The following is a 23,391-nucleotide window of genomic DNA, read 5'->3' as shown; positions in this document are numbered from 1 at the left end:
GGCCTTTTATTGTCCCCAACAGGAATGTAAACAAATTTGTGCACAACGTTTGAGATAAATAAGCTTTTTGTATGCATAGAACATTTCTGGGATGTTTTATTTCAACTCATGAAACATGGGACCAACACTTTACATGGTGCGTTTATACACTGCTCAAAAAAATTAAGGGAACACTTAAACAACACAATGTAACTCTAAGTCAATCACACTTCTGTGAAATCAAACTGTCCACTTCGGAAGCAACACTGATTGACAATAAATTTCACATGCTGTTGTGCAAATGGAATAGACAACAGGTTGAAATTATAGGCAATTAGCAAGACACCCCCAATAAAGGAGTGGTTTTGCTGGTGGTGACCACAGACCACTTCTCAGTTCCTATGCTTCCTGGCTGATGTTTTGGTCACTTTTGAATGCTGGCGGTGCTTTTAATCTAGTGGTAGCATGAGACGGAGTCTACAACCCACACAAGTGGCTCAGGTAGTGCAGCTCATCCAGGATGGCACATCAATGCGAGCTGTGGCAAGAAGGTTTGCTGTGTCTGTCAGGGTAGTGTCCAAAGCATGGAGGCACTACCAGGAGACAGGCCAGTACATCAGGAGACGTGGAGGAGGCCGTAGGAGGGCAACAACCCAGCAGCAGGACCGCTACCTCCGCCATTGTTTAAGGAGGAGTAGGAGGAGCACTGCCAGAGCCCTGCAAAATTACCTCCAGCAGGCCACAAATGTACATGTGTCTGCTCAAACGGTCAGAAACAGGTGGGGGTTGTGCTTACAGCCCAACACCGTGCAGGACGATTGGCATTTGCCAGAGAACACCAAGATTGGCAAATTCGCCACTGGCGCCCTGTGCTCTTCACAGATGAAAGCAGGTTCACACTGAGCACGTGACAGACGTGACAGAGTCTGGAGACGCCGTGGAGAACGTTCTGCTGCCTGCAACATCCTCCAGCATGTCCGGGTGGCGGTGGGTCAGTCATGGTGTGGGGTGGCATTTCTTTGGGGGGCCGCACAGCCCTCCATGTGCTCGCCAGAGGTATCCTGACTGCCATTAGGTACCGAGATGAGATCCTCAGACCCCTTGTGAGACCATATACTGGTGCGGTTGGCCCTGGGTTCCTCCTAATGCAAGACAATGCTAGACCTCATGTGGCTGGAGTGTGTCAGCAGTTCCTGCAAGAGGAAGGCATTGATGCTATGGACTGGCCCGCCCGTTCCCCAGACCTGAATCCAATTGAATACATCTGGGACATCATGTCTCGCTCCATCCACTAACGCCACGTTGCACCACAGACTGTCCAGGAGTTGGCGGATGCTTTAGTCCAGGTCTGGGAGGAGATCCCTCAGGAGACCATCCGCCACCTCATCAGGAGCATACCCAGGCGTTGTAGGAAGGTCATACAGGCACGTGGAGGCCACACACACTACTGAGCCTCATTTTGACTTGTTTTAAGGACATTACATCAAAGTTGGATCAGCCTGTAGTGTGGTTTTCCACTTTAATTTTGAGTGTGACTCCAAATCCAGACCTCCATGGGTCGATAAATTTGATTTCCATTGATAATTTTTGTGTGATTTTGTTGTCAGCACATTCAACTATGTAAAGAAAAAAGTATTTAATAAGAATATTTAATTCATTCAGATCTAGGATGTGTTATTTTAGTGTTCCCTTTAGTTTTTTGAGCATTGTATTTCTATTCAGTGTAGTTCAAAACGATGTGTTTGCTTGGTGTCTATCATTGACTGACTGCAACATATTAATTTGTTGGTCCAGTACAGGTGACCACTAGGTGTCACAATAAACAAAATATAAGGGTTTTCTAAACATATTTATTTTCCCTAAATAATAGTCTCTTTACATTTCATACACAATTTAAACACATTTTATTTTCTATCGAAATGGTTCTAACAATTATATTTACTTGAAAGAGTTATCTGCTTTCAGGACGCTCAGAAAAGGTGCAACAGAAATGCACTTGGCATTTTCACCTTGAACATTTGAAACCACAGGGGGGCGATGCGCTCACACTCACAGAGGAAAGTTGATCAACCGCCGGCTCAATTGAAACGCTGTGAAGGATTTTGAAAGCGAAAATGTCTAAGTGCTTTACAACTCGTATCACCTCTGGTCGGATAGTAGCCTACTTCAATAGACGATCAGGATGCTCTGCTCACAGGGACCTTGGGACTCTGGCGGCAGCAGGTGAGACGGACAGCATCTATAGACCTGTTGCCCTATAGGATGGACCTACACAGATTAAATATTTGCTAGACAGAATAATAGTTGTTACCAGATTAATATTCAACTCAATCATTTAAAACAATCCTACGTGTTTTCTTTTAAATACCTGAAGGGAATTTGAAAATAAAAATGAAGTCTGGATTTATTCAGATGCTGAGGAAGAGGAAAGAGGTGAGTTTCTCTCTATTTATTCTATGTGTTTCTATGTTTTCTGCCGAGGGTCATTCGTTCTTCCTATCCTAGCAAGGTTATTCCCTGCAAGAGTTTAAATTAAATTACAAATAAATAATTTAAGTTGTATTTATTTATGGGAATTCCGTTTCCCTTACTTCCTGAATTAAAGTATGTAGAACCCAATTCTCAAATAGAGTTAGGACCAACCATGCTATCCACGTATGAGGCCCTTATCCTGACAGCTACCTGTTTCTCTCTCCCAGCTCATTCCTCTGATCGGCATTGTGGCATTGGCTGCTGTAGGAGCCACCTCTACCTCACTCTACTTCCTATTTACAAAGAAGGATGTCATGTGAGATTTGATGTATTTTATCATGTATTTGCTGTACATTGTTATGGCTTCCTGGACCCTATTAAACCTAGTACTTTACTAAAGCATTTTTAGTAATTTTAGTATAGGGTAAGATTTAATCTTGGTCTGGGTAATCTGCATTTTATCTTATTTGCATGTGCATTATATTTCCTTGTGTTTCTAGTAATGGGTACGATTAGAAACTTGAAGTACTAACCTGGTATGATCTAGCTTTAACTGTAGCCCCATGCTGATTTCATTATGTGAATTTGTTTATCAGTCTCTGACAAGCCTGCCCCTTTAACTTTATATTTCGATAAAGACAAACCCTGGCATAGCAGGCAGAGATATATTCTGTTTTAATCATTTCTCTAACTTTCTTTCAGTTTAAATAAAAGCACAAACCCTGAACCCTGGGAGAGACTGGACCCATCTAAACCACAGAAGGTGATTGATAACATTATAAACACTTTTTATGTCTGTCTATTTCTAACCTATCTGTTAGTTTTGACATTTTCTTGCTTTTTTAGGCTTAATTAGTGTGCTGTGTATGCTTTACATTATAAACACTCTTCATATGCCTAGTTATTTCTGATAGAGGACCACTCTAAGTTGATATTGGTATGGGTATTGAGACCACTCTGTGGGTAACGTTATGGGTATAGGTTGTGTGCCAATGCAGTGGTTCCTCCTCTATTCTGCTGAGTCACACATCAGAGAAACGTTGCCAAGTAGGACTATAACTTACCATAAAGGGCTGGGCACCCATCGGGGGGCGGGACGTCTCCCATTTCTACTGTCATCTAAAAGTAATTTCAACTGTTATCTAAACATCTGTATTCACAGTTGATTCTTTGCATGGGGACCTATTGATAAAGGAGGCAGATGCAGTAGGGATGATTTGATGTCCTGTGGGATTGATTGACTGTGGATGTAGTGTGAAGCAGCAGGGTTGGTGTCAATTCCATTGAAATTTTGTCAATCCAGGAAGTTGACTGAGACTGTAATTCTAATCAAGCAATGAGGAAAACTGGAACTTGAACTTTACTTGACTTTGTCAATTGACTAAATCTAAATGGAATTGACCCCAACGCTGGTGAGTATTTGTAGTAACATTTGACCGATAAGTGTTATTGTTGTTGTTGTGTAAGTGGGTGTGGTTTTCTCCCAACTGCAGCTGGTCACTATCAACCAGAAATGGAGGCCCATTGAAGAGCTGGAGATGGTGAAGAGTATGACAAAGTGATCTCTCTATCTTTCTATTTCTCTCCATTCTCTCCCATTCCTCCCCCCCTCCATCCTGAATGAGAGCTGCCTCCTTGCCCTTCCTGCACCCCTTCCCAGTCTAGCAGAATCCTTTCTGCCCAGACTAGATTCTCTGATACTTAGTGTGCGGAAACGCTTCTGCTATACTGGTGGGGTATCACTGTGCTCAGTACTGTCCCCAGGACTGAGGATGTCCACAGCTGTAGTGTTACTTACATCGCCAGGCTGTAAAGAGTAAAAGCTTTTGTCTTCACTGTAAACCAGCTGTCTGTCTGTCCCAGTGATGTTACTGCACTGTACTGCACTATAGCTGACTCTAAATGTGACCACAGCTGTTTGGCTGTGAAACAAACTGTATGTGTGTGTGAAATAATAATTATTGCAATAAAAATGTACCATTGCTCGTGTTATTAATCAAATCAAATCAAATCAAATCAAATTTATTTATATAGCCCTTCGTACATCAGCTGATATCTCAAAGTGCTGTACAGAAACCCAGCCTAAAACCCCAAACAGCAAGCAATGCAGGTGTAGAAGCACTATTAATGAGGAGTTAAGTATGTCCATTCTGGTGGTTGTTTTCAAAAGCTTGTGTCCCCAACTATCATCAAGGTAACTTTATCACAGCTCTGTCTGGCTTCTCTCTGTCTCTGTCCCCAGAAGTGTGTCTGATGGAGACATTAACCTGTGTAACAAAAGCCCTTGTGCCAAACTGTCCATAAGGTGACATCATAGTTCTGTCTGGCTTCTGTCTGTGTCCCAAAATGTCAGTCTAGAATTAGTATTCAGAAAACATGCATTGTCTTGACTGATGGAACAGTCCTAATGCACCAGACTGGGCTGCTTGGAGCCAATCCCTCTCTTAACATAATTACTGATTACAGTAATCAGGCAGAGGGAGAGCAGGATGGGGATAGAGTTACCCTTAAGACACTGTGTGTGTCTGTTGTGTCTGTGTGCAGAGACAGTCCTCTTACGGATTGGTGGAGCAATAACACCTACATGTCCCTCTCATAAAGCGTTATTATTATATCACCACTTACTACATGTATACACTGAGTGTACAAAACATTAGGAACACCTGCTCTCTCCATGACATAGAATGACCAGGGGAATCCAGGTGAATGACCCCTTATTGATTAACTGTTGAATCCACTTCAATCAGTGTAGATGGAGGAGACAGGTTAAAGAACGATTTTTTTATGCCTTGAGACAATTGAGACATGGATTGTGTACGTGTGCCATATAGAGGGTGAATTGGCAAGACACAATATTTAAGTGCCTTTGAACAGGTTATGGTAGTAGGTGCCAGGCGCACCAGTTTGGGTGTGTCAAGAACTGCAACGCTGTTGGGTTTTTCATGCTCAACAGTTTCCTGTGTGTATCAAGAATGGTCCACCACCTAAAGGACTTCCAGCCAACTGTGAAGAGCAACAGGCGGGCTACAGTTAGTCAACTGACAGTCCAGTACAATATTTGTACCCAAGGACCTATAAAAGAATGCACAACTAGTCATACATGAGTGGGAAGCATTGGAGTCAACATGGGCCAGTATCCCTGTGGAACGCTTTTGACACCTTGTAGAGTTCATGCCTCGACGAATTGAGGCTGTTCCGGGGGCAAAAAGGGCTGCAACTCAATATTAGGAATGTGTTCCTAATGTTTTGTACACTCAGTGCATGTGTGTGGTACAGAGATGAGGTCGTCATTCAAAAATCATGTTAGACACTATTATTGCACACAGAGTGAGTCCATGCAACTTATTATGTGACTTGTTAAGCACATTTTTACTCCTGAAATGATTTAGGCTGACCATAACAAAGAGGTTGAATAGTTATTGACTCAAGACATTTCAGATTTTAAATTTTAAATAAATTGTATACATTTCAAAAAACAATTCCAATTTTTAATCTATTTCAATTCAGGCTGTAACACAAAAAACTGTGGAAAAACTCAGGGTGTGAATGCTTTCTGAAGGCACTGTAGCTGCCATTACCACAGATGAGCATGTGTCATCACCACTGGGTGAGCCTGGACAGGTAGACTCCCTGTGAGAAAAAGTCTGAACTCTTGTTACCTCGCTACCCATATATCAACAGATATTTTTCTATAACCATATCAATTTGAGATCTCAAGTAAAAAAGACTGTCCATATTACCTTGAGGTAATCAATGATCTGATATGACTGGATGGGTGAAAGCTATACAACAGAACCCTTGCTTACACCCATTCGATTGTGTGAGATCTTACCTAGAGGAAAGAAATAAAAGGTGCACATGTAAAGGGTTTGAATAGGGTCTGTGTGTGTACGTGACAACAGTCTCACATACCCACATCCTGCCCCTGTCTTGTGATCAGGAAGTCTAGCTCATTGTGACTTAGGCGTCTGCTCCACTCCATAACCAGGGCAGAACTCTCAGAACACTGACTGTGTTTCCTCTTGGTTATTGGGATAGGCAGGGTTTGTATCCGTTCTAAACTGATCACTAACCACAAACAGACTTGCTCTGTTGCCTAGAAACCAGACTGGTCACAGTGTGGTGGTTATTAGTATAGAAGGAAAACAGGCTAGTCAAGTGTAGTGGTTATCAGCATGAGTGTTTGCTTCACTTCTTCCTAACTGTGACACCTAGGCTAAAGTCTGGACAGAACACACCATACTGCTGACAACTACTCCATCTAGTGGTGGTAGTGTAATACAACAGCACAAACAGTACCTCACCACTGTAGTCTTCCATAGAAGCAGAAGAGACCACAGACAGCACTCTTGTCCTATAATATATCAGTCAATGTCAAAACCCGGATGTATGCCCTCTGTCATTACCAAATTATAACTAATCATGTTAATCTGACTCACGTCTCTCTGCCTCTTCTCACAGGGCACACACTGGTTGAATCAGCGTTGTTTCCACGTAATTTCAATAAAATCACGTTGAACAAACATGGAATTGATGTTGATTTGAAATCTGTGCCCAGTGGGGTCCTTGTCTCTAATAATGTATCAACTTTTTAGGTGAGTTTTCAAAATACTATATTTATTATTTCAGAATGTACTAACAGGTTCTTCATTCACATGTTTCCAGCTAACATATCTTCCAGGTGAGACAGTGACTGACAGTTATGCTGCATTGTTTAGTAAAAGAAAGCATGAGTGACAGACACAAAGACAGATCTCACTCTCTCTGTCTTAGTCTAGTGATAATTTAACTCAAGATTGATAACCAAGGCTCATTCACAGACAAACTAACAGCTGATCATGTGATCAATGACTGGCCAGTACTGCATCCTGAGGTTATGAAGGGAATGGGGAGCCTGGTGGAAGGAGCTATAGGAGGACGGACTCATTTTAATGACTGGAATGGAATAAATGGAGCTGAGTCTAACATGTGCTGTCCATATACTGTACACTTCCATTTATTCCATTCCAGCCATTACAATGAGCCTGTCCTCCTGTAGCTCCTCCCACCAACCTCCTCTGGAAGGAGGAGGTACCACTTAGAATGCATTCTAAGTACCACTTAGAATGCAATCCCAATAAATAGTCTGCATCCACATTTTTTATTCTAGGCGGTGGACTCTCTGCAGCTTGTGCAAGTGTGTGTAGCCCTATTTCTATGAGTCAGGACCTGCTCGATGCAGCTGGTCAGGCTGTAGGTATGGAGCAACAGGTGTCGGGCCTTGGCCTGCACTGGCAATAGAGGGCACTAGATTCACAATACACACATAGAGAGCGTTAGGACATTGTCTGTTTCTCAATTAATCTTTCCTCGATTCCTCACATCCTCTCTCCTCTCTTGATGCCTCCTTGGCCTTTTCTCAATTGGATTTCCTCGATTCCTCACGTCCACTCCCTCCTTCCTCTCCTTGCCTCCTTTTGAAGAAGTCTACAGGTAATCGAGGAGGCGAGGAGAGGAAACTTGGAAACAAATTGCTTGCATAAAATTAGACTCCTTCTCCACTAGCAAATTACAAATTATATGTACATAATTGCTTGCATGCTTTTCTCCTTTGAGAAAACAAGATACAATAAAAAAAATGACATCAACACATACACTGAGTCTACAAAACATTATGAACTTCTTCTGTTATTTCCATGAAAGACTTACCAGGTGAATCCAGGTGAAAGCTATGATCCCTTATTGATGTCACCTGTTAAATCCACTTCAGTCAGAGTAGAAGAAGGAGAGAAGACAGATTAAAGAAGGATTTTTAAGCCTTGAGAAAATTAAGACAGGCATTGTGTGTGTGCCATTCAGAGGGTGAAGAGGCAAGATCAAATATTTAAGTGCCTTTGAATGGGTATGGTCGTAGGTGCCATGCACACTGGTTTGAGTGTAAAGAACTGTAATGCTACTGGGTTTTTCACGCTCAACAGTTTCCTGTGTGTTTCAAAAATGGTTCACCACCCAAAGGACATCCAGCCAACTTGAAACAACTGTGGGAAGTGTTGGAGTCAACATGGGCCAGCATCCCTGTGGAACGCTTTCGACACCTAGTGGAGTACCATGCCTCGAAGATTTTATGTTTTGTACACTCAGTGTATAATGGTCATGGAATTAGTATAATGCATTTTAATTTACAAAAAACGTAGCCCAAAAAATGTCTGCTCACTGCACAGGTAAAGTAGTGCATGAGAGCGCTTTCGAGAACACAGAACGTGATACTTTCAAGATGGTGACACGGTAGAAATGTTACAAAATTAACAGTGTTTTATAGACAAACTGAGCAAGGTAATGATTGCGTCTTAGCATGAATGTAAAAAAGCACAATTGCTAACACATACAAGTGCGAGCTCTCATCATTCAGAAATACCAATAGACCTATTCCACTCCAAGATCACTCTGCTGAATGACAATATAAGAGGCACGAGGTCATACTGTAGTACCTGGTGGTAGGCTATGTGCAAAAGCGTGTTCATAACCTATGGCACACAGCATTTACTTGCTGCAGATAGCCTTGGAGATCTGTTTAGTGGGAATCTGTCATGCTACACATAGCCTTGGAGTTCTGTTTAGTGGGAATCTGTCATGCTACAGATAGCCTTGGAGTTCTGTTTAGTGGGAATCTGTCATGCTACACATCAAAATCAAAATCAAATCAAATCAAATTTATTTGTCACATACACATGGTTAGCAGATGTTAATGCGAGTGTAGCGAAATGCTTGTGCTTCTAGTTCCGACAATGCCGTAATAACCAACAAGTAATCTAACTAACAATTCCAAAACTACTGTCTTATACACAGTGTAAGGGGATAAAGAATATGTACATAAGGATATATGAATGAGTGATGGTACAGAGCAGCATAGGCAAGATACAGCAGATGGTGTCGAGTACAGTATATACATATGAGATGAGTATGTAAACAAAGTGGCATAGTTAAAGTGGCTAGTGATACATGTATTACATAAGGATGCAGTCGATGATATAGAGTACAGTATATACGTATGCATATGAGATGAATAATGTAGGGTAAGTAACATTATATAAGGTAGCATTGTTTAAAGTGGCTAGTGATATATTTACATCATTTCCCATCAATTCCCATTATTAAAGTGGCTGGAGTTGAGTCAGTGTCAGTGTCAGTGTGTTGGCAGCAGCCACTCAATGTTAGTGGTGGCTGTTTAACAGTCTGATGGCCTTGAGATAGAAGCTGTTTTTCAGTCTCTCTGTCCCAGCTTTGATGCACCTGTACTGACCTCGCCTTCTGGATGATAGCGGGGTGAACAGGCAGTGGCTCGGGTGGTTGATGTCCTTGATGATCTTTATGGCCTTCCTGTAACATCGGGTGGTGTAGGTGTCCTGGAGGGCAGGTAGTTTGCCCCCGGTGATGCGTTGTGCAGACCTCACTACCCTCTGGAGAGCCTTACGGTTGAGGGCGGAGCAGTTGCCGTACCAGGCGGTGATACAGCCCGCCAGGATGCTCTCGATTGTGCATCTGTAGAAGTTTGTGAGTGCTTTTGGTGACAAGCCGAATTTCTTCAGCCTCCTGAGGTTGAAGAGGCGCTGCTGCGCCTTCTTCACGATGCTGTCTGTGTGAGTGGACCAATTCAGTTTGTCTGTGATGTGTATGCCGAGGAACTTAAAACTTGCTACCCTCTCCACTACTGTTCCATCAATGTGGATAGGGGGGTGTTCCCTCTGCTGTTTCCTGAAGTCCACAATCATCTCCTTAGTTTTGTTGACGTTGAGTGTGAGGTTATTTTCCTGACACCACACTCCAAGGGCCCTCACCTCCTCCCTGTAGGCCGTCTCGTCGTTATTGGTAATCAAGCCTACCACTGTTGTGTCGTCCGCAAACTTGATGATTGAGTTGGAGGCGTGCGTGGCCACGCAGTCGTGGGTGAACAGGGAGTACAGGAGAGGGCTCAGAACGCACCCTTGTGGGGCCCCAGTGTTGAGGATCAGCGGGGAGGAGATGTTGTTGCCTACCCTCACCACCTGGGGGCGACCCGTCAGGAAGTCCAGTACCCAGTTGCACAGGGCGGGGTCGAGACCCAGGGTCTCGAGCTTGATGACGAGCTTGGAGGGTACTATGGTGTTGAATGCCGAGCTGTAGTCGATGAACAGCATTCTCACATAGGTATTCCTCTTGTCCAGATGGGTTAGGGCAGTGTGCAGTGTGGTTGAGATTGCATCGTCTGTGGACCTATTTGGGCGGTAAGCAAATTGGAGTGGGTCTAGGGTGTCAGGTAGGGTGGAGGTGATATGGTCCTTGACTAGTCTCTCAAAGCACTTCATGATGACGGAAGTGAGTGCTACGGGGTGGTAGTCGTTTAGCTCAGTTACCTTAGCTTTCTTGGGAACAGGAACAATGGTGGCCCTCTTGAAGCATGTGGGAACAGCAGACTGGTATAGGGATTGATTGAATATGTCCGTAAACACACCGGCCAGCTGGTCTGCGCCTTGGATATAGCCTTGGAGTTCTGTTTAGTGGGAAACTGTCATGCTACACATAGCCTTGGAGTTCTGTTTAGTGGGAATCTGTCATGCTACAGATAGCCTTGGAGATCTGTTTAGTGGGAATCATGCACCATGGCCTATTTATGCATCTCCTCACCGGCATAACCCCACCCCCTGCTGCCAGAGGGAGAGTGTGAGGAAGGAAGCCTCTGAGTCAGCACTCCACACAGCCTTAGTGGAACATGCCCTCATATTGCAGACACGTGAACCCAGATAGAAAGGCAACGATGAGTCCACCTCTCTGTCTCTCTCTTCTTAGGTAACACACAGGTTCCTGCTTGATGTGTGTGGGCTACTCCATCCTAACAAATGGCTTTCATAAGTGTTGTGTTGATGTGGCTAATAAGATTAAGATTCAATTCAAACACAATAACTACAACAAAGTTTATTGTCAAAGTTTCCAACACAACAACTTGTACTACACATGTTCTGCAGCTTGACATGGTCACATGTCTTTTGTACTGTTTGGCTGAGCTAGCCAAAGAAGCTGTGACTGCATAGTTTTCCAGCTTCAAGGATGATGGCTTCGGGGCCTCTTTCTGTATCTAGACTATACTCTTTGGCTGTAAGGAGGCACTTTAGGCTACTTGGTGAGTGAAATGAAGACATGCAGCTGTGTAGTGAGGCCTAATACAACTCAAGCAAACAAAAGACACTGCTGTTTTCATGCAGCTGCTTGTTGTGAAGCGACTGACATTGATCGTTTCTCACCTTGACACAAACACACATACACACACATTTAGTGTCAGGTTGCCTTTTACTGAAGCTGTACCATGGGAAGAGCCAGGTTTCCAGATATAAGTGACCGACTGATGTCCCTTTTCGACATAAGAGGAACCCATAGTCTTGTTTCATTCATATCAAATGACTATGATAATGTTGTAGCTCATCAGGAAAATATAAATTGTGTTTCACAGAAATTAGAAGTAAACTTATCCCACTCTTTATGGGTCTGATGGTGCGACAGTGCAGCTGCTAGTGACCCCAAACAGTCTCTTCAAAATGTACTTTGAAGAGAGATAACTGTTTCGTGGTGAATAATAACATTGAATGTAATTGTGTGAAATACACTCTTAGAAAAAAGGGTTCCAAAAGGGTTCTTTGGCTGTCCCCATAGAGGAGCCCTTTTCGGTTTCAGGTAGAACCATTTTTGGTTCTAAGAGTGTAGACACTGATATGTGAAGTACTGACTGAATTCAGCATAAGAGAAGCAAAGCATGTGGCAGCATAATCTGCCAAACATTAAAGGATGGTTTTCCAGCCGAAGATTTAGACTACTAGTCCTGAATTTAAAAAAGACTTTACTTGGAGATTCTCCATTGAGCACGCTTTAAGTCCAGGACCCCGGGGGTGTCCTCGGATGGGGCCACAGTGTCTCCTGACCCCTCCTGTCTCAGCCTCCAGTATTTATGCTGCAGTAGTTTATGTGTCGGGGGGCTAGGGTCAGTTTGTTATTTCTGGAGTACTTCTCCTGTCCTATTCGGTGTCCTGTGTGAATCTAAGTGTGCGTTCTCTAATTCTCTCCTTCTCTCTTTCTTTCTCTCTCTCGGAGGACCTGAGCCCTAGGACCATGCCCCAGGACTACCTGACATGATGACACCTTGCTGTCCCCAGTCCACCTGACCGTGCTGCTGCTCCAGTTTCAACTGTTCTGCCTTATTATTATTAGACCATGCTGGTCATTTATGAACATTTGAACATCTTGGCCATGTTCTGTTATAATCTCCACCCGGCACAGCCAGAAGAGGACTGGCCACCCCACATAGCCTGGTTCCTCTCTAGGTTTCTTCCTAGGTTTTGGCCTTTCTAGGGAGTTTTTCCTAGCCACCGTGCTTTTACACCTGCATTGCTTGCTGTTTGGGGTTTTAGGCTGGGTTTCTGTACAGCACTTTGAGATATCAGCTGATGTACGAAGGGCTATATAAATACATTTGATTTGATTTGATTTGACTAGGCTTAATCTGGGTCAGGGAGACCATCCCTCAACCCTTAAAGGCCCAATACAGCAGGATATGTTACCTGAAAACTAGCTGTTATTGGCAGAGGTTTGGAACTTTGTTTGTTATTGGTCTATTAACTTTACCACCTGGAGGAAAGCCAAAACTCCACCCATGCAAAACCTGCTGAAATTTCAGGCGGCCTTTTCAAACAGCTCTTACACTAAAAGGGCACTGTCATAATTTTCAAAACAAAATAGCATATAAACACAGGAAAATCAGGTTTTTGACTGCACTGGCCCTTTAAAACAGCCCAGCTCTAACTTTTCTATATTTTTCACCCTTTTACATTGAAAGATGTGAAGGTAAAGCGAGGGATACTTGCAGAAGTTCCCTGCAAAGGCGAAACCCTAACTTCAAGTCCCCGGGTCCTTCATCTTATGTTTGGAAATGTAGAACACGGCATTGAGGATATCGGCCTATGAGTAATGACCTGACGGATCTGGGCTATTTCCCCTGGGCCAGAGGGCCTTCCTCCACAGTGCTGTGCTTTGCTGAGGAGCTTTTCCACCCAAAGTTGATAAACACGCACACAAAAAAATTATGAAACATGCTCCACATTTTTCCTGTTTTAAGATGTTGCAAATGCAAACTGTGTCCTATAAATTCGTTTTTTATGCCCAAACTGAAAATCTATTTTAGATACCTCCATGATCGTTTTAGACATCGATTTAGCTGAGATTCCACTTCACAGCATCTGAGCAAGCATATAATGCACATACTTTTCATCCGCTGCACCAAAACGTTTTAGCCTAGTTTTTAAATGACTCGTTAAGTGCAAGTGGCCAACAATTTGTTTTTAACAAACTTGCAGGAGTCAACATCGTGCTTTTAAGCTGTACAGGGTGGCAGAAGCTGCTATATCATATCATATCATTCATGTAGTCATTCTGTACTACATGAAACTGAATGGTGGAGCAGAAACATGGAAACAACATTTGTCTTCTTGACCCAAAAGACCTTGACCTTAGCCTAGATGCCATAAGTAGATTTGCTCATTAACCTCTTATTACAAAGGAAATTCACATGGACATTTTAGGATATGGATTGGTTGTGAATCATATCAAACTCACAAGCATTTCACTACACCCGCAATAACATCTGGTAAACACGTGTATGTGACCAATACAATTTGATTTGGTTTGATCACGACAGGTGTGTTGTAGATATCCTGTTGAACACCAAAGATCAGTTCCTGGTGATCCAGGATTATACCATTTTGATGACACCACTCCACAGGTCGATAAACACTGGTATTCCTCATTGGTTGAATCATCTGAGAATTTGATTGTATAAGTGTTTTGGAACAGTTGCATAATAAACAGCTCCCTCCAATGTGAAATCCTGACTAAAATATTGAGACTCAAGGTTATAGCACAATCTGACAGTGCTGAAAGATGCTGTGGACCAGCTCTGCACCTAGGTGTTTATCTGTGTTAATGATAAAAGCCATCTGTACTCACTGTACCATGCAAACCATCCACAATTTAGATTTGATGTGTGATGCATTAATCTACTTATATTTGACTGCTGATTCATTCATACATTTTTATGTAGACATTTTGTGCAGGATAATCCCCTCTTTGAGAGAGTCCGTAATTGCATGTAACCACAGATCTGCAACAAGAATAATTTGGTGGGTGCTTATAATTATTTGTCCTATTTTTGTGCATTTCCCAACTCCACCTGAGACACCCTCGGAGTGATATCACGGTTTACGCTATCCCTATCCCAACCGTATCATTTCGGGTGAAAACTCAAACACTGGCATTAGAACTAGTGAAATTAAAATAGGCTACTTAATGCCGCCATATTGTTTTATAATAGCATTATACACACAATGTGCTATATGCTACATACTTTGTTATTTGATGTCAGTCAAATGTAGGCTACTTTTCAATAAAAGGTTGTGTGCTTAATCAGAAAATGCCTCCAAGGTTCAAATATATTTAATGGGCTTAGGCTACAGCAATATGCTACACTCATGTTTAACTTATAAAGATACATCTTTTGTAAGTCTCTAGCTGTAGGAACACGTCCATCTATTGATCTGCAGCCTATGATCACTCAGGAGAGTGTGGCAGGGTGCCACCTGGATGACGTGCATGAAAACCACGCCTGTCCCAAACTCCTCGCCCACTGCTAAATCCATTGACCGTATTCTCCAAGCTTTCTGGAAGGACGAAGCCAGGGTGGACGATACCAGACTGGCAAACTAAATTATACATAATAAAACGTTATATATCCTGAGTAGTTGTAGGCTAGGTTCTGTATTTATTTATAGTCATTAAAATATTACCTACACGAGTGCTCGAGACATGTAGGCTGGCTAACATATCCCAGGCTTTGAATTGAACTTGCTGGTGATGATGCTCGTGGATCATGACTGTTCTGGGACTGATGTTCGGTTGGTTCGTCAGCTCAACAAGGGTATGAGGATTCAACCAGGGATATGCAACGGGGGGACCGAGCAGCAACGGGCATGTAAAACTGGAGACGTCAATGAACATATTGTTTGTATGCAATCTCAGGATGAAACGGAACGGGTGTGTCCTGGAAGCCCAGCACTGGCGACAGACACGCGGCTATCCTCCTGTTCCACAGCAGGTAAAGTCCAAAAACAGCATTGTATATTTTTTTTCTGTAAGGTTTTCAAAGTAGGCGACAATAGATTAATGAAAACAAACGAATACCCCTTTACACAGGAGCGCTTATATCTGATTCTGTATATAAGTGTTGGTGCATGGGTGGTGATACAATGTAGCAAAACATTCCACACTAACTTTAAATTAACAATTTAAGAGCAGCCATAAGCAAGCACACAGAGGCTTAATATAAATCATGTATAGTCCTGATGAAGCCTAAATGTGATTGTTTTTCTATAGGCCAACTCTTAGAGTTAATAAAACGTTAACATTTTAATTTCCCTTGATGACCCAGATTTAATTGGTTATTTCTCATCAGCCATAGGTTTCAGGGTTAATGTTTTATTTGACTGGGTGACCCTCATAATCGTAGCCAGCAAAACTGCTCCCTATTCGCATTCATCCATTATGGAGTCATTGACATGCATGCACACCAGTATTCCAATGTGACACCAAGTGTGGAAATACAAGATGTGAGTCTTTTTAAACCTTTTGCATCATGTTATCTGAAGTAGACCTAAGTCATTTTTTGTAAATGTTGGCACCCTTTCCCCTCAATATAATTAGGAACGCTTCCAAAATGTTAATGGCTTTTTGGCTAATGAATGACCATTGCATCTTTTGAGCAGTCTGACTCGACATAGGTCTTGTAGTGGACGTGGAGACAGTATTGTAATTTAGGACCTATCTAGTGTGCCTTTACTTTAAATACACATTGGATAGTTAGGCAAAAATGTTTTCAGTCCATTTTCAGTGGCAACAACAAACATCCTCCTGAATTAAAGGAATCATGTATCTCTGAGTACAGTATTGATTATATTGCATCACTTTCCCCAACCCAAACACAAAAGTCCATCCAAAAACAGCCGTTATTTATTTAGTACGTTTCAGCAGCCTCTGGACAGATTTAGCTCCTCCATAAAAGCTAATCGAACCAATGGGGGCGTTTTTGTCTTCTGTTCTAAAACACAAAAATGTCCTCCAAGAAAGTCCAACGCAGTAAATCAACTACTGTGTGTGACCTTGCATGGGATAAATCCAGGTTATCTGGGGTGAATAAACATGTTCTTGAAGGTTGAGTGTGATGTGAGAGTGGCTCTGATCAAGGGCAACCAATGATGATGTTGTCTTTCCAGACCGTGAACCAAGCAGTGGCAGTTACAACGTCTCCACTGGAACGGGAACCTTTTACAGCTGCGTCAGTCAGATCACCATCGGTAATTGTACTTTACAGAATGTCTTACTCTATATCAAAAAGAGACCGCAAAGGGAGGCCATATTTGGTTTGGCGGGAAAAAGTCACGCTGAAACTTTCAGAAATGTTTGGAAAAAGTGTGAAAACGCTGACCACACCAAGAAATCAGACTTTTTAAAAATACATCTATCCTTTCAGGTAGAAGTAGACCAGATCCAATATCATGTATCTTTCACACCTGCACATGAACAATTCCTCAGGTGCTGTATGTGGAGTTCTTGACAATGAAATTGATATAGAGTAGCCTAGATAAAAAGCTAATGTTTAATGGATGCATGGATGAGTTTTTGACCAGGCACAAGTCATCCACAGATGGATCATTCTAAATGTAGCCCACATTCTTTACCTTGAGCCACCTCTAGACTTCAGAAAATGACAAATCAATAGCCTTTCTCAATAAGCTGCCTTCAGAGGAGTCTATATACCCCCTGGATGAGCGTGATTTAAAATCTTTCCCCATTGTTTGGCCAGGATAGGGTACTCTGCATCACTATGGGTCCCCTAAAGTGCTAATTGACAATCAGTTCCCCCTTAATTCAACTTTATTGGTTCTTTGTAGTCTTTACTCTAGTAAGGGCTGTTGATTATTGGAAATGAATAAGCGTATTATAGCCATGGACAATTCCTGGATTACAAGCAAATGGTGTTCTAAAGTGATGAGTTACATCTAATCAAATTTATTGAATTGATTTATTGATGCAGAATATTCACCTGGTCAAACATACTGACTGCTGCACTCACCATTGTTTGAATTCACTTATTGACCAGGCCAGCTGATCACAGCCCATGATGAATCTATTTTACTGTAAACAAATTGACAAGACTTTCAGCCTGCTTATAGGGAAGGACGTTCAACAAGCACTTGCACAAATGACTGACGATTGGCTAAGAGAAATTGATGATAAAAAGATTGTGGAAGCTGTTTTGTTAGACTTCAGTGCTGCGTTTGACGTTATCTATCATAGTCTGCTGCCGGAAAAACGTATGTGTTATGGCTTTACACCCCCTGCTATATTGTGTAAAAAGAGTTACCTGTCTAACAGAACACAGATGCTTCCTCTCCAACATAATTCCCAGGGCAGCTGTCTAGGCCCCTTCTTTTTCAATCTTTGCTACTGATATGCCACTGGCTTTGAGTAAAGCCAGTGTGTATGTATGCGGATGACTCAGCACTATACACGTCAGCTACTACAGCGAGTGAAATCACTGCAACACTTAACATAGAGCTGCAATTAGTTTCAGAATGGGTGACAAGGAATATGTTAGTCCTAAATATTTCAAAAACTAAAAGCATTGTATTTGGGACAAATCATTCACTAAACCCTAAACCTCAACTAAATCTTGTAATAAACCATGTGGAAATTGATCAAGTTGAGGTGACTAAACTGCTTGGAGTAGCCCTGGATTGTAAACTGTCATGGTCAAAACATGTAGATACAACAGTAGCTAAGATGTGGAGAAGTCTGTCCATAATAAAGCGCTGCTCTGCCTTTTTAACAACACTATCAACAAGGTAGGTCCTACAGGCCCTAATTATGTCACTCTTGCACTGCTGTTCAGTCGTGTGGTCAGTTGCCACAAAGAGGGACGTCAGAAAATTACAATTGGCTCAGAACAGGGCCCTTAAATGTACACCTTCAATGTTTTGTTACCCTTTCCCAGATCTGTGCCTCAACACAATCCTGTCTGGGAGCTCTACGGATAATTCCTTTGACCTCATAACTTGCTTTTTGCTCTGACATGCACTGTCAACTGTGGGATCTTATATAGACAGGTGTGTGCCATTCCAAATGATGTCCAATCAATTGAATTGACCACAGGTGGACTCCAATCAAGTTGTAGAAACATCTCAAGGATGATCAATGGAAACATGATGCACCTGTGCACAATTTTGACTCTCATTGCAAAGGGTCTGAGTATTTCTGCAATTTTTTGTGTGATATATATATTTATATTTAAGTTGTTAGTACTTTTTACCCCTTTTTCTCCCCAATTTCATGATATCCAATTGGTAGTTACAGTCTTGTCCCATTGCTGCTACTCCAGTACGGACTCAGGAGAGGCATATTGGGCTACAATATGTAGATTGATGAGGAAAACATTAAATTGAATCAATTTCAGAATAAAAAAGTGTATAAAAAGGGAAGGGGTCTGAATACTTTCCGAATGCACTGTAACTGATGATTTAAAAACAGATAATAATACACCTTATGGAACAGCGGGGATGGTGAAGAGACACACACACAGACCTACACATTATAATACACCCACTCTACACACACATGGATTCTGTATTGTAGATTTGTGGGAGTAGAGTAGAGTAGAGCCTGAGGTAACATACTTAATGTGTTGTGAAAAGTGTTATGAAATGTAATGTCATGTATATGTTGCCTTAATGCAATTTATTTTTTTACTTTGAGATGTGTGTATTGTTGTGAATTGTTAGATACTACTGCACTGTTGGAGCTAGGAACACTTGCATTTCGCTACACCCGCAATAACATCTGCTAAATATGTGTATGAGGCCAATAAAATTTGATTTGATTTATTGTTGCTGGACTCCAGAAAGAGTAGCTGCTGCCAAGTGGGGATCCTTAATAAATACAAAATAATACAAATCTAGCCCAATTCTAGTCACCTGCATTGTAGTGTACCTTGGTCCCTCTAAGAGGCAGGAAGTGCTGGCGGTGGTGATCTGGGTCCTCAGAGAGCTAGGCAGGGCATTTATTTTTATGATGACTGCGACAGAGATGTTGCTTAGAACACACCGTATCATTCAAACAGCTCATTACATGGATGGTTTTAGAGGGCACCCTGAAGCACACACGGGTGCGGATTACCTTGTATGCTATAGCATTTCAAGTAGCATACAGTTGCAATGGAGGTTGAGATTTCCCAGGGATCCACTACATTTGCAATGATAGGAATAAAGATTTATGTTAATGAATAAATAGTAGTAATATAGTTGCCACCCGAAGAGGTAATACATTTTTTTCATTTTAGTGCTTGCTTCAGTGTAATGTATAGCCTAATAAAAAATGCAATGAATTATGCATTACTGCCTACTGATGCTTTACACAGCATTAATAAGAAGGCTTCTAGCTCTTCAGTATGGGCCATTCTACTGTCAATGTTTGTCTATGGAGATTGCCAGCAACAGTTGTGGCTGAAATAGCCAAATCCACTCATTTGAAGTGTATCTTATAATGCGCTGGGGTTGTGTTTCCAGAAAAGCTAGAGAAGGCTCTCTTTGCTCTTTGGTTTGATGCCCGTTGAGCGTGGACAGAGACATTTGAGTTCCTACAATGCCTTTAGGAATGTTGGGTTTGTTGGCAACTTTCATGTGGCATGCTTCAAAAGGAAAGTCAAATGCATAAAGTAAACTCTGTTAAATCAATTCAAGTTAAATGTACACTCTGCCGCATGCTATCAATGTTACCATATTTTTCTTATTTAATTCTACAGAATTGACAGACTTCCACAAAGGTGCTTGCAGGTGGAAATGTTTCACAACATACCTTTTAATATAAATTTAGTTGTCAACCGTCAAAACATACTTTTTTGTCATAAGTAGCCTCCTCATACTTAGTTATGATACTTCCCAAGATGTATGTGGAAGTAGACCACTGACAAATGAGAAACGAAGATGGAAAGGGAAAGGACAGTCATGGAGTTGGCAACATCAACCACTAGAGAGCAGCATTGTTATGGACATAGCACCCACATTTTTTATTTTGATCTGGGAGAGCGAAATATGTCAGCATTTTGCTGAATTGGTTCAACTAGGGAAGCGGAACCCTGAATTTCTGAGATATGGGATATGTAACCGTAAGTGGAAACTCAATCCTCCAGAGAGCAACAACCTTAGTTTCATTATGAAACAGGAACTTATTTGAATAATATCACTAATTTCCCTTTTCAAGGAATGGATTTTTCTGCAATGTCTGCCTTTCTGGGATCTATTCAATATCAAGGATTTTCAAAGAACCCTGACATTGCTGTAAGACAAATAGACTAAGTATGCAAGTTGCAAGGACAAGTGTTTACATTCATATGCTTTCCAGGGTTATGTGTTATAGGAAGGGAGTCTATGTTTTGAGAAACTCTTTCAGTCTGAGATATTAATATTCCCTACAGGTTTTGATCTCGGGGGCCAAGTGGCCATTGGTATCTCTCATTGGAACAGTCCATTCCCTCCCAGAGGTCACCCCCTGTGTGACAGTCCTGATGGGGTTCGCTCCGAGGCCTCCGCTGCCGCAGCCCTGCAACTCCCTGAGTACCAAGAGCCAGTGTCCTGTCCTGCCTCCCTGTCAATCAACCCTATATCATCCCACTGCAGCGCCAGCCAGGAGACCATCAGCGATAGCAGCACAAGTAAGGTTTCACTTTTCAACTTTGAACCCTGAGTTCATTCTAATCTCAGCTCTGTGGTTTGGTCACAAAAAAATCCCGTCTAGAAACAGCTTATCCTGCCCAAGCTCAGAACCTTTGGCATGACTGTAATCAGTGTAGATGGCAGTAGTGAGCGCCATCAGGAGATGTATACTGAACAAAAATATAAATGCAACAATTTCAATGATTTTATTGAGTTATTAATTTGAAATAAATTCATTAGGCCCTAATCTATGGATTTCACATGACTGGGCAAGGGTGCAGCCATGGTTGGGCCTGGGACGGCATAGGCCCACCCACTTGGGAGCCAGGCCCACCCACTGGGGAGTGAGGTCCAGCCAATCAGAATTTGTTTTTTCCCCACAAAAGGGCTATATTACAGACATAAATACTCTTCAGTTTCATCAGCTGTCCAGGTGGCTGGTCTGATGATCTCGCAGGTGAAGAAGCCGGATGTGGAGGTCCTGGGCTTGTGTGGTTACACGTGGTCTGCGGTTGAGAGGGCAGTTGGACGTACTACCATATTCTCAGCAATGTTGGAGGTGGTTTATGGTAGAGAACTGAACAGCTCTGGTGCACATTCCTGCTGTGCCAATTGCACGCTCCCTCAAACCTTGAGACATCTGTGGCATTATGTTGTGAGACAAAACTGCACATTTTAGAGTGGCCTTTTATTGTCCCAGCACAAGGTGCACCTGTGTAATGATCGTGCTGTTTAATCAGCTTCTTGATATGCCACACCTGTCACGTGGATTAATTATCTTGGCAAAGGAGAAATGCTCACCAATAGGGATGTAAACAAATTTGTGCACAACATTTGAGAGAAATAATATTTTTGTGTGTATGGAAAATTCCAGGGATCTTTTATTTCAGCTCATGAAACATCGGATCAACACTTTACATGTTATGTTTAAATATTTGTTCAGGATAGATGTGCTTATTCAAGTGATAATGAGAGTAGTGTCTGTGCTTTTTGGAGTTAGGCCAATACAGTGTTTATCAGTGCCAATGGTGATGAGTTATATCGAGTCATTCTGTTGGTTCTGAGATTCACAGAAGAGAGTATCCTGGAATCACATTATAGTATGAACACACCTGGATCGTTCCATGTCATTTCAGCAAGCCATGACACCCACTATCTCAGATTGTTCTGAAATTATTTCTGTAGTTAGAAACAGATAAAATGTCCTGCAACATTATTTTGTTGAAATATTCTTTGTTGAAATAGAATTTGATCTCTGAGAAATTAAGCTAATTGATTGCACCCAAATTGGCAATTTTTAATTTAAAGGATTCATATAATACTCAAATAAATTGGCGTGGGGTGTTGGTGGTCCGTGAGTGGCTTTTGACAATTTCTCTGGATTCCTCATGTCTAACTCATTGTTAGAAAAAAGTTTGGTCCAAATCGGATGTTTGGCACTATATTTATTGAATATTATATGAATCCTATACATTTAAAATCGCCAATTTGGGTGCAATCAATTAGCTTAATATATCAACAAAATAATGTTGCAGGAATGCTAATCTTATGTTTCTAACAACAGAAACGATTTCAGAACAATCTGAGATGGTGGCTGTAAATCCTCTTTCATGTGCTTTTTGAGGTGGAACAACCAACCGCTGACCTTTTGAAATAAAATGTGGATGCTTTCCACCTTATTGGTTGACTGTGAATCCAATATTTGAAATACCATACTGTACATCACAAAACCTAACCAAACACATGCACACACAGTGTATTTCTGGTTAGTACCAGTGGTGGAAAAAGTACCCAATTGTGATACTTAAGTAAAAGTATAGATACCTTAATAGGAAGTTACTCAAGTATAGATTAGTCACCCAGTAAAACACTACTTGAGTAAAAGTCAAAGTATTTAGTTCTAAAAATACTTAATACTTCTTATGGCTGCAGGGGCAGTATTGAGTAGCTTGGATGAAAGGTGCCCAGAGTAAACTGCCTGCTCATCAGTCCCAGTTGCTAATATATGCATATTGTTTGTATTTGTATTGGATAGAAAACACTCTGAAGTATCTAAAACTGTTTGAATTATGTCTGTGAGTATAACAGAACTCATAGGGCAGGCAAAAACCTGAGAAGAAATCCA

The 23,391-nt window shown here is 41.8% G+C and overlaps 2 protein-coding genes across 5 annotated transcripts in view; both read left to right on the top strand.

The window, feature by feature from the left end:
- Positions 1-2,053: 2,053 nt before the first annotated feature.
- LOC112234263 (normal mucosa of esophagus-specific gene 1 protein-like) lies at positions 2,054-4,443 on the top strand. Its single transcript, XM_024402319.2, has 5 exons — positions 2,054-2,202; positions 2,354-2,412; positions 2,679-2,767; positions 3,154-3,214; positions 3,945-4,443. The coding sequence occupies exons 1-5, from the start codon at positions 2,094-2,096 to the stop codon at positions 4,011-4,013; spliced, it is 387 nt and encodes a 128-aa protein (XP_024258087.2). The 5' UTR covers positions 2,054-2,093; the 3' UTR covers positions 4,014-4,443.
- A 10,708-nt stretch (positions 4,444-15,151) lies between these two features.
- Positions 15,152-23,391, top strand: part of LOC112234216 (anoctamin-4-like) — a 41,432-nt gene continuing 33,192 nt past the window's right edge. The window contains exons 1-4 of one of the 4 annotated variants that reach the window (XM_024402253.2): positions 15,152-15,421; positions 15,523-15,598; positions 16,773-16,853; positions 21,029-21,265. In XM_024402253.2, the coding sequence (XP_024258021.1) occupies positions 15,374-15,421; positions 15,523-15,598; positions 16,773-16,853; positions 21,029-21,265 (442 nt within the window). In that variant the 5' untranslated portion in view covers positions 15,152-15,373. Of the gene's footprint in view, positions 15,599-16,772; positions 16,854-21,028; positions 21,266-23,391 lie in introns of all 4 variants that reach the window. The other 3 variants (XM_024402254.2, XM_024402251.2, XM_024402252.2) reach the window with 3 other exon arrangements.

The sequence above is a fragment of the Oncorhynchus tshawytscha genome, linkage group LG17 (assembly GCF_018296145.1).
Source record: "Oncorhynchus tshawytscha isolate Ot180627B linkage group LG17, Otsh_v2.0, whole genome shotgun sequence".
Classification (NCBI taxonomy): domain Eukaryota; kingdom Metazoa; phylum Chordata; class Actinopteri; order Salmoniformes; family Salmonidae; genus Oncorhynchus; species Oncorhynchus tshawytscha.
This window is presented reverse-complemented; position numbering and strand designations above follow the sequence as displayed.